The sequence below is a fragment of the Tamandua tetradactyla genome, chromosome 16 (genome assembly GCF_023851605.1).
Source record: "Tamandua tetradactyla isolate mTamTet1 chromosome 16, mTamTet1.pri, whole genome shotgun sequence".
NCBI lineage: Eukaryota > Metazoa > Chordata > Mammalia > Pilosa > Myrmecophagidae > Tamandua > Tamandua tetradactyla.
In genome coordinates this window covers 40,329,084-40,346,821 of record NC_135342.1, presented here as the reverse complement: position 1 = coordinate 40,346,821, position 17,738 = coordinate 40,329,084, and the positions used below count along the sequence as shown (strand labels likewise).

General features: G+C 38.9%; 1 protein-coding gene across 1 annotated transcript; it reads left to right on the top strand.

Moving 5' to 3' along the window:
- Positions 1-4,351: 4,351 nt before the first annotated feature.
- DNAJA2 (DnaJ heat shock protein family (Hsp40) member A2) lies at positions 4,352-17,512 on the top strand. The gene is made up of 9 exons (XM_077132325.1): positions 4,352-4,549; positions 6,061-6,120; positions 6,452-6,675; positions 9,020-9,100; positions 9,355-9,488; positions 10,810-11,006; positions 14,741-14,885; positions 15,051-15,178; positions 15,748-17,512. Exons 1-9 carry the CDS (start codon positions 4,472-4,474, stop codon positions 15,937-15,939), a joined length of 1,239 nt encoding a protein of 412 aa, XP_076988440.1. The 5' UTR covers positions 4,352-4,471; the 3' UTR covers positions 15,940-17,512.
- The last annotated feature ends 226 nt before the right edge of the window (positions 17,513-17,738 follow it).

The window sequence follows — 17,738 nt, the reverse complement described above, 5'->3', positions numbered from 1 at the left end:
CATAGCCTTGCCTTAATTTGGGCATTTTTCACAGCTTTAGAACTGCAAACTTTCAACTTTTAAAAGCTGCTCCATTTCTGTAAGTCATATTACAGCAGTGTGCAAACTATAACAGGTTGATTGTTAAGTTTTGGAAATGGATCGTGATTATGGTAGCACAGTACTGTGAGTATAATGAACAGCATTAAATAACATATGTGAAGGTGGTCAAAAACAGAAATTTTAGGTTGTATATATCTAACTAGCATGAAAAATAAAACATACAACTTTACAACACTGTGAACACTACTGTAAACAATAGACTATTTATTAGTACAATTTTAACAAAAGTACCAAACTAATGCAAAATGTTAATAATGGGGGAGGAGGTATACGGAATGCTGTAATTTTTGCATGGTTTTTTTATGAACCTTCAACTCTCTAATTAAATAAAGGAAAAATGGAAAAAATGTAGCCAGAAAACCCTCTTATGGCTTCCTATCTCACTTAGAGTAAATGCCAAATCCTTAAATGAACATCTAGGCTCTGCATAATCAGATCCTCACATCCCCTCTGATATCAGCTCCTTCCATGGTCACTTACTTGTCATTATTCAGTCCTACTGACCTTGCTGCTGTAACTAGCCAGGCAGGTCCTGCCCTAGGGCCTCTGCTGGGCCCACTGCTTGGGAAGTTCTTTTCTCAAATCTCAGGGCTCACTTCCTTTAAACTGCAGCTCAAATATTACCTTACCTGTGCAGCCTACCGTAAAGGCCCTAAATAAAAATAGTACCCAACCCCTATGCTCCTCATCCTCTTTTTTCTCCAGCTGCACATCAATATCCCATATACTGTATATTTGTTAGTCTATCTTCCTACTAAGATATAAGGTCTATAAGGGCAGTGATTTTGTTTATGATTATCTCTAACCTTGAACAGTGGACCCACAATACATATTCGAATAAATGAGTATGCAGACAGATCTTCTCTGCCTTTTTTCCCCATACAAATGGTTAGATGGCCAAATTTATTCCATCAGTTTCTCTGCTCACTCTACCATTGCAATGTTATGAGCAAATTGAACTTTTTTTTTTTTTCATGGGCAGGCACCGGGAATCGAACCCGGGTCCTCGGGCATGGCAGGCAAGCACTCTTACCTGCTGAGCCACCGTGGCCTGCCCCAAATTGAACTTTTATGATAAGCTAGTTGACATGGCATATACTAGCTGACATAGCAAAGTTTGACAGCGGTGGGGACAGATTGCCACATATAATCATGCTGCCCCATTGCCAAATAATCTAGCTGAGGCACTGCAAGGAATTTAGTGATTATCCAGTGATCCAAATCTCCATGATTCTTTCTTCCCAGAGTACCAACAGTCATTAATTCTGTGTCCTGACACCCTCATGACAAGAGTCATTATCATTAGCACCGTCTCTGTATCTCCCGAAAAATACTTTAACTTGTATTACCCGCTCTGTATATTCAAAACTAGATAAAAGCAGAAAGTAAAACTACTGTTTGAACTGCCTGAAATCAGGTATATAGTTGTTTAAAGTAATGGATTACACATTTCTGTACTCAGCTTGCTGTAAACATGGCCTTCAGAAATATTGTAGTTCATATATTCCCTCCCTTGTCCTTATCTCCTCACCTCCTCCCCACACAGATACTTACACAGCAAGTCAAGATAAACAAAGAAAGGAATTGAACAACAATTTATCCTGGCAGAAATATGAAATCATTCCAGCCTCAAACAAGTCATTTGCCTAGTGAGGGCAGCCCTCAGATGCACTGTGACTCAGCATTTTATGGTGCCTAAGATATGAAATGAGACAAATGCCCCTTGTAGCATTAGCTAAATTTGGAGCTAAAATAAATGAGCTACCTCAAAAACACAGTCAGTGGCTGAAATACTACAGTGCTCACACTGCACAAGTTTAACTCTACAAGCAGTGTCAGAAAGATGTCAGTTGAAGCGCACAGAACTGTTCTGAAATAATTTAACCCTTAGAATTAGCAAATAGCAATGCTTAATACAATTAGCACTGAGAAATGGAGAAAATACTGTAAGTAAATCAAAATAAAAATTTAAAATATGAACTGTGGTGGGTTTAGAGTCAGGTAAAGTACAACTTAGAGCTAGGAAGTGAATTTACCCAGCTATTCTTCATGAGAATATCAGGAGCTAAAACGGAATCAAGCAAAGAATTCTTTCCCTTGAAAAAAAAAAACTGAGTAAATTGAAAAAATAGATAAGTCTCCTCATTTCAACTCTTCACGGTCAGAAAGAAAATAAGATAAACTATATCAAATACACTATGTCATTGCAGTAAAGACCAAGTTTTCAGTTTAGTCTCATGTGGCGTGAGAACCAATGGGGGAAGAAGAGAATATCATATGTGGCAGGCAGGGAAACTTGAAGGCCAGAGCATGAAAAGTGACTCAGGGAAATTCCAGAGAAGTAATGGAGGAAGTTGGGGAAAGCCATTATGGAAGTCAAGAATTGAAACAAATAAAGACAATATAGAGGTGTAGAGACAGCTGAGGCAAACGGATAAAAAAAATAGTTAATAATTAGTTTTAGCCAATTACTTCTGTCCTAATACGTGTTCTACACGTATTAAAATCCTCAAAACAAAACAAAAAAATCCTCAAAGCAAGCCAATGATATAAACACCATGTTTAAGCCCCAATTAACACACGAGAAAAACAGCCTCAGAAAAGTTCACTTTCCCAAGATTTACACTGCTAATAAATGACAGAGCCAGGCTGCAATACAGCCTAACTTCACCATGACTTTATACTGCTTCTTGTGAACATCCCAAAACATGGAAAATGGAGAAATGACACATTATAGCAGTGCATCAGAGAAAGATGAAGGTTAGCATTTAAACGGTAATGGCATTCACAAATTGATCTAGGGAGGAGTTGCCCACATTCAAAGCCAGGCCTGAGCAGAATGAATATCCTGCAAGGGATCTACAGGCTATTAATGAAGTCCATACTCACACACTAAAATATCATAAAAGTCAATATAAAGTTTAAAAAGTCCACAGAAGGCACAAACAGGTAGGGGAAACTCAAATGAGACACCAGTCTTCACCAGGTGGTAGAATCAAAGAAGCCATATTTCAGTGGGACTTGAGGAAAAGAGATTGTAGTGGAATGAACATCATTACTTCTCACAAATTAATCCCCAGAATTTTCAGAATAAATTTCAAACTCCTCAAGGCCCACTAGAATTAGGTCTGAGGGAATAACAAGGAAGCGTATCTTGAGGGAGATGCTTATGCGGGATTTTTTGCTACAAGTACAGGTTCCAAGGCATGAGAACACCTTATTTCTCTGAAGGCAGATACCACGGCATATTCTTTTATAACACTCCCCTCTCCCAGCCAGGTTTCTATACATGGCAGCATATGATAGGTGTACAAAAAACATTTTCTGAGCTAAATAATGAATGTCAATCACTGGGCATCGGTCACAAGGTGACTGTGCTGGTTCAGCCAGACAGCCTTACACCATCGTGAATTCTATTGGCTGACTTTAAAGATATCAACTGAGACTTCAGTGCATGATTCAGGGAAAACGCGAGAACGCTGGTCTGTAGAGGCCTGCTACCAACCAACTGTAAAAGAATTTAAGACAATTTCGGAAAATCTAAACATGAGCTGAGAGTTAGGTTAAGGAGTTAATTTCATTAAATGTGATAATGATGTGACTGTGCCTAAAAAAGCCGTTAAGATACACACACTTACGTGTATTTACCAATGAAAGTATTTCCCTTAAAACACTGGGGGTCGAGCACTACGGAAGAAGAAAAGATGAATCAAAACTGGTAAAATGTACTAATTGTTAAAACCGGGTGATACATGCGGATGTAATGTAACTATTCTCTCTGGTGTAAGTTTCAAAATCCCTGTGCTGCAAAACACACGCACGCACGCACGCACACACCCCAGATGCTGGTTTTCATCGTAAGCCCCAAGGGGGCCTGACCCGGAAGGTCCACCGGATCTCTGATTCCGAGAGCTATCTCCACGAGCCTATCAGTCTCCAGCGGGAGCGCGGAGCGGATTTCTTCCCCGCTGGCCTCTTGGGCCTCTCCTGCGGTAAGCGCTCGGCACGGCGTTAAACACGCGGCACCGCCACGAATGCCTTTCAGAGTGGGTCGAATTCCTGGAAGCGGCGTACGGAATCCATCCCAATTTTCTCCGTTGGAACCCGCCTTGCGCCAGCGACCCTATGCAAAAACTAGCGAACCGGACCCCTCCGCATCGCCAAACCAACACCAACAGCCACTGCCCTCTTTTTCGGGGCGGGCTTTGCGCGGCAACGTCACGGCACGCCGTGCGCCGGGTCAAAGTTCGGCACCGCCCCTGCTTCCCCCTCGCTGTCTCCCTCGGCCTGCGCCGCTACCGCTCTTGGCCCCGGCTTCTCTCGGTGCGCTCCGCCGTCTTCTTTCCTGCGCGCTGCCCGGCCGGCCGCCATGGCGAACGTGGCCGACACGAAGCTCTACGACATCCTGGGCGTCCCGCCTGGCGCCAGCGAGAACGAGCTCAAGAAGGTAGCGGGAGCGGGCTGGCGGGTGTGGGACACGGGGCCTGTGCAGCCGGGATATCCGGGCCGCGCTGCGGGGCCGGCCGCGAGCGGGCCCGGGCGGAGGGTGGTAGCGACAAAGCGGGCGCGGCGCGGACCGGGCGCTCCCGGCGCGGACCGGGCGCTCCCGGCGCGGACCGGGCGCTCCCGGCCTCGGCTGACCTTGGGCCGCCGGCCCCGCCCGCCCGCAGATGCAGCGAATAAAACCCACCCCTGCGCGCAAACACGATGCAAACCCTTCCATCCTCCCTGTCCCGGCGGGCGTCGGAGGCCAGGCGCTCCCCACGCTGAGGTCACTACCCTGGGAAAACAGGTTGGATCGAGGCACCCAGCGCAACCCGGCCCCGGGAGAGAAGTTGCCCTCGCCGCACATCAGGCAGGGCCTAGGGCTCGCGGGACAGAGCGGCGGGAGGTGGAGGCCGCCCCCGCCGGACGCCGGTTTCCGGGGAGCTGTGGCGGCCGCGGTGCCGGTCGCAGGAGCGCCTCCCTCTCTGTCCCTCGCCCATTGACTCGGAGTTAGCGTGGGTCTGTGTAGGGGTGCATTGTTCCGTGGGCAGGTAATCTAAATGGGTCGAGCCCGCTTCTGGAATGAGCTTTGGGTACGGGCCAAACACCTGAGTGTACGCTGACTAAAAATAAATATAAGGCCTTATTATCGCCCTTTGCAGTGCTGCGAGATCTTTCACCATAGGATTTCAAAGCACTCGAGGTATTTAATTAAGCCCCACAGCATCCTCTTGGAGCTTAGGATATCCGGATTTGTAGAATGAGGAAAATGAGAATTCTCCTTAGACAGTGGGATTGGTTCAGTTGAGAATAAAATGACTTCCTGTTACCTTACCGGAAATGCTAGTCTGCATTATATAATTCATGTGTCTGGAAGACTTTTAAGTGCTGTATATTCCCAGTCACCTGGTTGAGAGCATGTCCACCTAAAAACCGAGGTCCCTGTAGACCCCTGTTATTCAGCATGTGCGAATAAAGCACGGAAGGACTGCTTAAGGAGTTTCTCTAAGCTTCTTCGTGATGTTACAATTAGAGGGAAGGGAGCAACCATAAGTCCAGATTCTTAAGGTTGTTATAATGTTTACAGGCTGCAAAGCTTTCTGTCTAATTTATTGCGATCTTGGTATTGTTTAGGACCATCAAAAGTATTTGATGAGAGTGAAGATAGGAAATAATGTTTCAGTATTTTGTTTTTATCTGTGGTGTTGGTTCATTGTATCTGACCCTTAAGTAGAACTTCCTTTCAAGTGTAACCACCCCCTCCTTTGTTATATTATATTAGTGAGTAAACAGTGTTGATGTGGAAAGTACCAAGCAATAATTCCAATGAATAGAAGAATTTTTTGCAAGATTATGACTTGAGAAAATTTTGGATAATGGAAAAAACTTGCTTCTCACAAAAGTGGTTAAGTTAGTAGTTACAAATCTTTAAACCAGTCATTTTATATAACTTTTTTTAATCCTTTCTTGAAGGCATACAGAAAGTTGGCCAAGGAATATCATCCTGATAAGAATCCAAATGCTGGAGACAAAGTAAGTTAAGAGATTTAAGAACTTGTCCCCCTGGGGTTTTAGTTTTAAACTTAAGGAATGTTGTGGGGAAAATCCATCTATATCCCCCCCTCCCCCCAGAATGCAATTTTTATGTTATGAGTATTCTGGGTTTGGAATGAGAATACTAACATTCACAGCAGTAGAGGTGGTAAATAGAATCAGAATCAAACCAAAGGTATCTTGTAGCTTTTATTAGAATTAAGTATTACCTTGGGAAATTGACTCTTGGATTCCTGTAGCCTTCGCCCCCCCCCCCCCCCCGCTTCTATTTGAAAAATCATTTGTCTTCATTCTTACTTTTTCTTTATAGTTCAAAGAAATAAGTTTTGCATATGAAGTACTCTCAAATCCTGAGAAGCGTGAGTTATATGACAGATATGGAGAGCAAGGTCTTCGGGAAGGTAGCGGCGGAGGTGGTGGCATGGATGATATTTTCTCTCATATTTTTGGTGGGGGACTGTTCGGCTTCATGGGCAATCAGAGTAGAAGTCGAAATGGCAGAAGAAGAGGAGAAGACATGATGCATCCACTCAAGTGAATATTTTTTTTTTCAAAAATATTAAGTACCTTTTTGAAATGGTAATTCTTAGTAGAAGAGAAAAAATTTTTAGAATATTGTATCCTTCATCAGAAGGAAAAAATATTTTGCCTTATTGTCTCAGATGACTAAATTGAATTTGATCAACTTGGTATTTGTATTTTGTTACCAATCTTGAAAGACTATTGTTTTTCACCAAGTAGAATGATGGTTCTGTTATATGGTTCTGAAGCTGCTTGTTGCATTTAAATTTCCAAGTGTGAAGACTATTTTCTATGAAGTACTTCAATCCTCAAGTTATTTTTTAGTTAACTTAGAAAAGAAGAGACTGGTTAGTTTGTTGACATGTTAAAGTCACTCGTTACTTAATCCTCAGTGTGAACTCTCCTAAATTGGTTTTTGTGGAACTTGTTGGCTTCCAGAATGGTATCTAAGCTTGTTCTTATACTGTGAACTTACAAGCCTACAATATGAAGATAGCTATTTCGCTTTGCAAAATTTGTGAGGTGTTTTTTCCCCTATTGATTTTTTCATAATCAAAAAACGGTTTTACTAGTAAATGCCAGAGACCAAAGTTCAAATGTTTATTTAAAGTATTTCATATTCTCTAGTTTATACATTTGAGTAAATTAGAGGGAGTCATGCAGAATCTGTTAGAGTCCCATCCTTAAATTTGTTTGCATCTTGAGGCCAGGAAAAAAAACCATTTCAACAGTCATGGCCAGGGAAGGGAAAATGCAGGTAAGGGTCTGGCAAAGCAGGAATCAAACTGTCATGGTCCCTCTACAAGGCAATTTAGTAATATTCATCAGCCTCAAAATACTTGATGCCTGCTTGAGAATCCATGTCAAGGAGAGATAATGCTGTGTAGAAAGATTATCACAGCAACAATATTACAGCAAAAACCTGGTAACACCCTACACAAAAGGTGAATGATTAAATAAACCATGAAATGGAATATTATAAAACCACACAAAATCACACATATGAAATGTTTGTAATAACAGGAAATTTTAAATTAAAGTTAAAAGAAAACAGCAGGACTAAAACTATATTTACTGTATAAGGTAAGAAAATTTTTAAATGGTGAACTTGAGAGCCATAAATAGCAAGTACTCTTTTAGTCCTATTTTTTTTCTAGAGCATTCTTATTCTTATATCAAGCAAAAGCATGAAAGAACTAACCCACATTGCATGTAACTCCTGATATGGTATCCAAATAATTTATTTCTGAGGGCAAATTCTTTCAAAATGCAAACAAATTAAAGGATGAGAATCTAACAGATTCTGCATGACTCCCTCTAATTTACTCAAATGTGTAAACTAGATAATATGAAATAATTTAAATAAACATTTGAAGTTTGGCATTGAAGCAGGCATCAAGTGTTTTGAGGCTGATGAATATTACTAAATTGCCTTGTAGAGGGACCATGACAGTTTGATTCCTGCTTTGCCCCAGACCCTTACCTGCATTTTTCCTTCCCTGGCCATGTCTGTTGAAATGACTTTTTTTCCTGGCCTCTTATTTTGTGGTTTTGCATACTGACTAATTTACTATATAGAAAAATCTGCTGTACCTGTTTTTTCTTTAAATGATTAAAGGTTCTTACAAAGAGTTTAAAAGATAGATGGAACCAAGTGCTTTTGTTTAAGGTTAAGCTGTAGGTATGCCATTATTTGGAAGTATTGTGGTAATGTTTTGCCCATAAACATGTTATTCTTACACTGCTTAGAATGTGTAAAAGTCTTAGCTTATGATAATAATTTTGAGAAAGTTGAGATTTTTGATATGTAGAGAGAAATGTTGAAGTTGGTTTGCAATGAAACTGGTTCTGTAATTTTAATATACGATGTATAAATAGAGGTGAGTTATGTTTTATCAGTCATGAATTTTCAGTAGGCTTTTTACTCAACGGGTTTTGGTTTGGAGATCCCATGGGAAATTTTGTAAAAGCTGTTCATAGATACAGTTTTGCTTATGATTCATTGGATTCTTAACAACCTCAAAAAAGTTGTTATAGAACCCATTGAAAACCTATTTATTCCCTCCTTTCTGACAAACTAGATCAGGCCTGTTTTTGAGACATATGCAGTATTAAGTGTTGTAGGGTCTGGTTTTGCGCACCATGTTTACTGTCTATAGCCAAAAATCTTTGCTAATTTTGAGCCACAAAATAATGCCTCGATTAGTTGAGTCAGTTTAATGTGAGGTGTTTTTAAATTCTTTGTTTTAGGAGGTCATACTGTAATTGGCTATATCAGCTGTCATTTATATCTTGTGTTTAAGAGAACTTGGCAAAATTTTATTGAACCTGATGTGTGTCCCCCCCCCCCCCACAGAGTATCTTTAGAAGATCTGTATAATGGCAAGACAACCAAACTACAACTTAGCAAGAACGTACTCTGTAGTGCATGCAATGGGTAAGTGTGTGTTCTGGCTTACACAATAAATTTCATCTGTTCTTTCAGTGGCACATTGAAAGTCTGTTCCAGGCAAAAATTATTTATGATTTAAAACTGACTACCCAACATGGAATATTTTCTGATACCTCTGAAAATCAATTTAAATATTAATCCTTAGGCGTTGAAGATGAAGTGGAAAGTGTGATTCCTATTTGTAACTTATTACAATAGTCTGTGGGCAAAAATCTAACATATGCTTTCACTTGCTTTAGCCAAGGTGGAAAGTCTGGAGCTGTTCAGAAGTGTAGTGCTTGTCGGGGCCGAGGTGTACGCATCATGATCAGACAGCTGGCTCCAGGCATGGTGCAGCAGATGCAGTCTGTGTGCTCTGATTGTAATGGAGAAGGTATGCGTGCCAGTATCCTGCTCTTATGTCAGAATAGATTAGAAGTGCAGAAATTGGAGAGGAATACAATTTTTTCAGTGTACCTGTATTCACTGTAGTAAAGAAAAGATAAAGAATGTTCTAAACTGTGGAAATAATTATTCCATTATGCAGAGGCCCAATGACTACAGTAGATTTGCATTATATGCAATAAAAAGTTAGTCTTTTAGTTCCACAAAGATGGGCAAGGTGATTATTTACCCCTTTGTATTTATTTTTATTTTTTTTTTTACCCCTTTGTATTTAAAAGGTTAGATTTGAATAAAGAGGGAGACAAAATTGTTATCATTCTGATTAGTGGGGGTTTCATGGTAAACTTTAGTTAGCTTTTGAGGATCGCATATTAGGACTGAAGCTCTTTACACAGAAGGAAATATTTTAGGCTTTGTGGGTCATATGCTGTCACAGGTACTCACCTCTGCCCTTTTAGTGCCCTTATAGCCATAGATGGTGTATAAACAGGTGGGCAAAAATATGTCCCAAGAACAAAAGTTAACTGAAATATTTTTCTGTGTACCTCATATTACCATTTTAAGAAACTGGCTATTTGCAGAACATGCTTTATAAAGGTACTGTTCTAGAAACCCTGAAAGTCATTTAAACCATGAAAATATGCCAAAGTAGACATTAGAAACTGATCCTATGTTTTCATTTTTATTTTATTATACCACTAATCAAATGCTTCAGAAGAATACAAAGAAGAGGAAAGAAGTTCTGCTGTCCTAAACATGATTTGGAGATACTTATTGCAAGCTACAATTGAGCCCTTGCTAATTAATTTTGGAAATTCTGAGTGATAATTGTATCTAAATAAAAGGGAGATGAATAGTAGGACACTTGAGCAGGGTTTAGGGTTTATTCTGTGAAATAAATAAAATTTAGTACCAGTTATATAATTTAATACTGAGTCATAAAGGATATTTAAAATTTTACTCAGGTTGTTTCTGTGTATTGTTAAACTTATATGAAACTAGGACTTTAAAAAAAAAAAGCTGTTACTGGAAAAGCATTTGTTAAAAGGTCTAGCATTTCATTTCCTTCACCCTTAGACTTGTTTTAGCTTTAGGAAATAGAATTAGGAGCCAAAAAATATTGTTTAATATACGTTACACTCTGAAATAGAGTAAATTGAATAACCTGCAGTGAGATGTGAACTTTTATTTTTCAGCATGACACTTTAAACAGAAATTTAGGTAGATATTAAAAGAAGTAAAAATAATAATAATAAGGGTATTATCAAGAGTGATCTTAAGAGTGCTGGAAATTTGACCTCTCTTTCCAGGTGAGGTAATTAATGAAAAGGACCGCTGTAAAAAATGTGAGGGAAAGAAAGTGATTAAAGAAGTCAAAATTCTTGAAGTCCACGTCGACAAAGGTATGAAACATGGACAGAGAATTACATTTACTGGGGAAGCAGATCAAGCCCCAGGAGTGGAACCAGGAGACATTGTTCTTTTGCTACAAGAGAAAGAACATGAGGTAATTTCCTTTTTGTTTCTTTGTTTAAATTAAAAAATGATTCTTGCTTGCCAGATTTGGGTTGATCTTTTGGGATTCCGTGGAGCAACAGTGAACATTCAGTGAAGTGAAAGGATCACGATTGAGTTTGTAAGAATTGTCTGCAGTGACCCAACAAGGCAGATTTAGTCAAAGTGCTGTAAGTAGAGGAAGGAATCAGTTTTAGTTCCCACTGGTCTAGCACTGTGACTTTAAGTAATCCTGTGTGTCTGGCCCTCCAGTTCCTTTTTTATTAAAATAAGGACTTTGGAGCAGGCAATCTAAGGCAACTTACTTTACACTATGGAGCCCCCTTAGTGGTGAATGGGCAGCCCTGTCCTGAACTATTCTGTTGATTTGTTTTATATATTGGGTATCCTTGAAAGAAAGCGTTCTTTCTGATTGACTATGTATTTTATTTGCTGTGTGCAATGCAGGATGAATTTGTCTAACAGTGAAATCTAGTAGATGTTATTTCAGTTATACTATTGTGCCTATATTTTTCCACTGTGTAGTGGCATATACTAGATCTTTAGTCATAAAGAATTTATTGAATTATTAATGAAACACCCTCTCAGCGATCCCCCAAATTCTTGAATTTGGAAACTTTTGACTGGGATTCTGGTTTCATACCTAATTACATTTTATCAAAAGTTCCTCTTAAGGCCTTTACAATCACAGGTTAACTGCCTTTTCACTTTACAGTAGAAATTTCTCTTCTACTTGATGGTCACATAACTTTTTAAAATCACATCAAGAATCCAACAGAAAACAACAAAGCCATGTTGCATGTAGCTCTGGGAATTTGGCTGGATTCCCTCACTAGGTGGTGACTTGCTCCTCCTACACTAACCTTTCAGAATATACTAGTCAGATTTCATGCTCAGCAAAGCTATAAATTACTGCATATCTTGGCTCTTCATGAATATTGCCAAATCTTCACGTTGTGGCAAGGGTCTCTGATTGCTCAGACATAAGAGTAGTTACTCAAATTCTGTCTTAAGGGTCTCATAGGTTGAAATATTTGTAACTCTTACAAGTTCCCTATTTTAGCTACTTCCTCTTTTGTTCATTCTTGCCTGCTGTGCACAGCACCAAAGAAGGCATTCTGAGAGGCAGAAAGAAAAATCACCAAATAATTGAAGAGCTACTTGGGTATGGGCTAAGCTGTATTGTAATCTGTATTTAATCTGTTACTGAGTAGTAATCATAGGAACACTTTGGGGCATTTCTCAAATAGTATCTGCAGTGCAGCAGCCAGAAGTTGGTGAGGAAGTTAAGAAGGAGTGCTTACTTGGAGGAGGGTAGAGATTGATTGGGGGCGGGGGGGGGGGGGGTGATGGGAGGGTGGGATTGGCATGTCATTCTAATGATATGCAAGTGAACTTGCATAAATCAGTGAATATATTGAGGAGCCATATTATCTGGTATAGCTTGACCTAACTAGATAATGCAGTCCTTCTAAACATCTTTTTTTTTTTTTTTTTACTTTTTCTTTGGGTCTTTAATGTTGCTAGATAATTAAATTGGGATTTTTAAAGTGGAGAGATCACATTCTGACTTACATTCTGACTCCATTTACTAGCTGTAGCCTCCCTGGGCTTTGGTTTGCTTATCAAAAACAAAGATAGATCTCCCTTGAAAGATCATTGTAAAATCAAATAAGACAACAAATAAGCTTTTCTTTCTCAAGGCTGTAGGAAGGCTTTTGGAAACAAGTTATGGCTTAGAATTGTTGGCAGCAACAGAATTGCATCTAGTTTCCAATAGAAAGCAGATGTAACTGGTTGTCTGAAGTAGAAATTAGAAGATGTTAAAGATTAGAATGGAGATTTATGTAGTAAGAGGTCGAAGTTGGTTCCTTCTTAGTTTTCTGTCATGACCAGTAAAGTAAACTGGGGCCAGAGATGAGGTTTAGGCATCTTGTTTCATCTGTACCACTGAAAATATCATGAATCTTTTGAAGAAAACTGGAATACTTTAAACTAGAACATGGAGCTAGCTGTTTGTTCATAAAATAGCTTGTAATTTGGTTTTGGCATTTTTTTTCACCCCAGCGCTTGGGCTGAAGGAATTATGAGGCCACAGTGAGATTAGGATGGAAACTATATGTGAAGCAGACTCAAACATTTATAAATCTTCTGTTCAAAAAAGCATTCAGGGCGGGCCGCGGTGGCTCAGCTGGGCGGGCCGCGGTGGCTCAGCGGGCAAGAGTGCTTGCCTGCCATGCCGGAGGACCCCGGTTCGATTCCCGGCCCCAGCCCATGTAAAAAACAAACAAACAAACAAAAAATAATAAAAAAAAAAAAAAAGCATTCAGCTTTTAGAGTGCTGTATCGTATGTATTTATCTTCTTACCCTGTTACTTTTTAGTAGGCTAGTTTCACAGAACCACATTATGTGGTGTTGCTTGACTTAACTAGATAATGCATCTACCTCTCTGGGTTCTTAGACTCTTGCCCTCTCTTGTCAGTATTTGAAATGGGATACACCTGAGTTTGATTCATAAACCGCAAATCTGTGAGGGGACCAAACAGTAAAGGAACATCTCTGATTTAGACTTTGGATATACATAAGCATTTTAAAAGCATTGAGGAGTCCAGCACTAAAGAAATCTCATTGATTGTAATGTTTTCATTCCTTGTGAAAAATAATATTCTATCAAGAATCACCTACAATAAAAAAATTATAGTAAAGGTGGTCTTCAAACTTTAGGTTACATTAAAATCACCTGGAGGACTCATTAAACCACCATTGCTGGTCCACCTCCAGAGTTTCTGGTGCATTATGTCCATGGTGGGGCCCAAGAATGTGTATTCCTAACAAGTTTCCTGGTGCTGCAAGGCTGCTTGTCCAGGAACACACTGAGACCTACTTAGTCAAGGTACTGGTTTCAGTTGAACTTTCTTTTATGGCTAAACTTTTTGGTAAAAAAACAAACAAAAAAAAAAAACCACCTTTAAGATAATCCTCTTTTTTCTAAATGAACTGGCAACTGTTCTTTAAAAGAGAGACATTGATAAAATCTAGATAACTTTCTCCGCAGTTTTGCTTCATTTTTAATTTAAAAGTTAGGTATAGATGTTTGTACATTTTAAAAAACAAAAATTGCAAGTTGGATATGTGTGAAATTTGATGACTTTCCCACACATAGAAAGTTCAGAAGCATTCATTGCCCTTATTCAATAACTTTTGAATCACCTAGTCTGTAGACTTAAAATGTAATATTTAATAAGCCAACTTTAGCATTTGTTGCATTTAATTTACATTTATCTAAACAAGTTTTAAATTTTATATGAGAAGAAACTTTTATTTGTACATGTATGAAGCATAGAATTGAGCTCCTTGACTTGACTGGCTGAGCATTACAGGTTGAATTTGTACCTTTCCCTTCCCCTGTTAGAATCATGTCTGGGGAGCAGACCAGGTAAGCCTCATCCACAGACAGACCCTCGTGGGCCATAATTACTGAGTGTATCTGATGTTCTTATTGGAGCCTCAGCTCTGTCAGTTCTTTGAGCCAATTGTTTACTCAGTTCCAGTGCTTTCCTTACAGAAGTTTCTAGCATATTCCTCGCAATAGCTAGCTTTCCTAACATGAACTTGGGGAATTAGGATAGTGGCAGTTGGCTTTTGCAGTGAATGGTTAGAATTAATTCGGGGCTTGGAAAGGGATTTTTTTTTTAATGTATTCCTTGTGTCCTTTTATCCATTAGGTTTTCCAGAGAGATGGGAATGATTTGCACATGACATATAAGATAGGACTTGTTGAAGCTCTATGTGGATTTCAGTTCACTTTTAAGCACCTTGATGGCCGTCAGATTGTGGTGAAATACCCACCTGGCAAAGTAATTGAACCAGGTAATCTTGTTTTTAACGAAGTTAATTTTTCTGAGCCAGATTTCTGTGGTGTTCTTTTACAATTTATGATTTTTTTTATTGTGGGTGACCCTCAAAAGAACATTACTGAATTCTTTTTGTTTATGAAGTTCTTAATAGTATCCCTTTTACTTACTTAAATGATAGGATGTGTTCGTGTAGTTCGAGGTGAAGGAATGCCACAGTATCGGAATCCTTTTGAAAAAGGTGATCTTTACATCAAGTTTGATGTGCAGTTTCCTGAAAACAACTGGATCAACCCAGACAAGCTTTCTGTGAGTGTTCTCTAAATTTATGCAACTATAAATGATTATAAAGACTTAATTAAAAAGTTTAATAATTTTCTTTCACACCTTGGATTTGGTGCTGGGATTACATCACACAATTTCAACTTTTACTTTTTAAATCCTTGCATGATTGACGGGTTGTCTGGTGAGGGTTGTAAAATGAGGGTTGCAGTGTAAATGCTCACATTATCAAATAGGTAGCAGTCAAGGAGTAAAATGGGCTCGCTGGGAGGATTGGGATTCCCTATGATGCAAAAAGGAATGTCTGATGTGTTTTGTTTTAAAGACTAGATACCTTTATTTTAATGTGAAATTTCCCAATGTTTAAATTTTGCCAACCAATTCCGTTTTGTCTGTATGTTTAAGTAAGAGATGGGTTGTGCAAATGGTGTTCAGATTTAGCCTTAGGGACATCACTTTGTGGCCTCTGGGGAAAAAAAAAAACAGTAACTTTCCCATTTTAACTACCAAAGAAACATACCACTTAGATTATAGCAAAAGGGAAGTTGATGAAAATAATCTTACAACTAATGTGATTTTCATTTGTTTTACTGAAGGAGCTAGAAGATCTTCTGCCGTCTAGGCCGGAAGTTCCTAATGTCATTGGAGATACAGAGGAGGTAGAGCTTCAGGAATTTGATAGCACTCGGGGCTCAGGAGGTGGTCAGAGGCGTGAAGCCTACAATGATAGCTCTGATGAGGAAAGCAGCAGCCACCACGGACCTGGAGTGCAGTGTGCCCATCAGTAACAGCTGCAGCAAGTACACAGGTGGATTTTCTTTCCACGTTTGCCTGGTTTGTTTTCAGCGATTCAGCTGGAGTATCTGATCAATCCAGATGGACTGGTGGACATCTGTTGGTCTATGTGTAACTTTTAAAATTGGTATAGTATCTACAGAGTGTATAATTTAAACTAACCACAAAGCTTTACATCTTCATTTTGACTGTTCTGTAGCAGAATAAAGCACTTGAAAGGAAACAAAATTCCCTTTACACATGGGTTATAAGTTTCAGTCCTGGTATCTGTGCTTGATTTTTATCAGTTTGTGTAATTTTTATGTTTCATATTTTAAATTCAAATCCCTCGTTGTAAAATTTGTGTACAATTTGTCTTGAAGCTTTGTGTTTGGCTGCACCTGCATAAGCTGCTACAAATAGAATAAAGAATTTCATAGCCTGTATCTATCATTTAGATGCATGGAAAATGGGCTTTGCACACAATGGGTTTGGAGCTGACTGGGAACAATGGAAAAATTACATTAGCTGTGGTTGTAAAAAATTTTTGTTTTTTTCTTTTTCTTTTTCTTTTTTTTTTTTACCATCTTGTGAAAGGTTTCTGAAACTCAATAATAAAAGGCAGTTGGTGTATATTATTCTTTGTGTCAAATTTTTAGAAGGAAGAATAGATTTTGAACTGTTAAACATATCCTTAAACTGGAGAATCTATACTTAGTTCTAGTTTCTTGAACAGCCAGCCTTTGAAAACCCATTGGCCTGAAGCTTTTGCCTCAGGCATATGCTCATTTTATAGTTTTAAAAGACAAAGGAAAGTTTGATATATTGGTAGAAACAGGCATTTTATTGGCTTCAATTGATGCTTTTTAGAGCACCCATCAGCCAAGGACATCTAAGTTATGTAAGGCCTAAGTTACAATCCAAGCATTGGGGCCAGGCCTACTTAGGCCTCTGTATCCCGCTCTCCCCCCTTTAAAAAATAAGATAACACTGAATCAAGAGTAGAACCATGTTTGCATAGAACGTTTTAAGATGTTCTTTGTCCGTTAAGTTGAATATCTGTAATTGGGGGAAGCAGTGATGGTTACTAATGTTTTAGAAAAGTAAGGCTCCTTAGGCTGGTGTGAAAAACAGTTAAAACTACTATGAAAAGAATGTTATGTTCCTCTTCTTTCCGTCTTCTAATTCTTACCTTCTTTTCACTCCCAAGTAGATATTTTTAGAACACACTTATTTGAGAGAAGTCAGCTGCACATTTTACATTGTAAAGGGGAAAACTGAAAACTAAAATTTTAAATTGTATTATGCCATCCCTGAGCCTAAATATAGTAATTGTACTTTATTTCTAGGTCTGCTAGAACCTGAATGAAAAAAAAAGTGTCCTGACACTAATCAAGGCCTGTGAGGTTTAAATTATTGCCCTATCCACTACCTCCATTGTACAAAAATTATTTCACAACCAGCCTGGGCAAAATTCAACAGCATAGTAGTTTTGTATCCAAGTTACTTCCCCACAACCACTATTGAGTAAGAAATGCAGTCACAATATAAAGTTTGTAGCCCTTCCAATAAAGATTTATAAAACAGCATTGTTCAGTGTAGTCTTTCTTTCAAATCCTCCACCCAGGTTTTTTTTGACTATATTAGAGAACACCTTTTAGAAGGGAAAAACTGATTGAGATCTATTATTGCACTCGGTCTACTTGCTGTACTTTCTGGAGTACCTGTCTAGGAAATAAGCATATAGTCACCAGCACAGAGAATTTTTTAAATAAGTTTTATTGAGATGTAATTCATATGCCATAAAATTCAC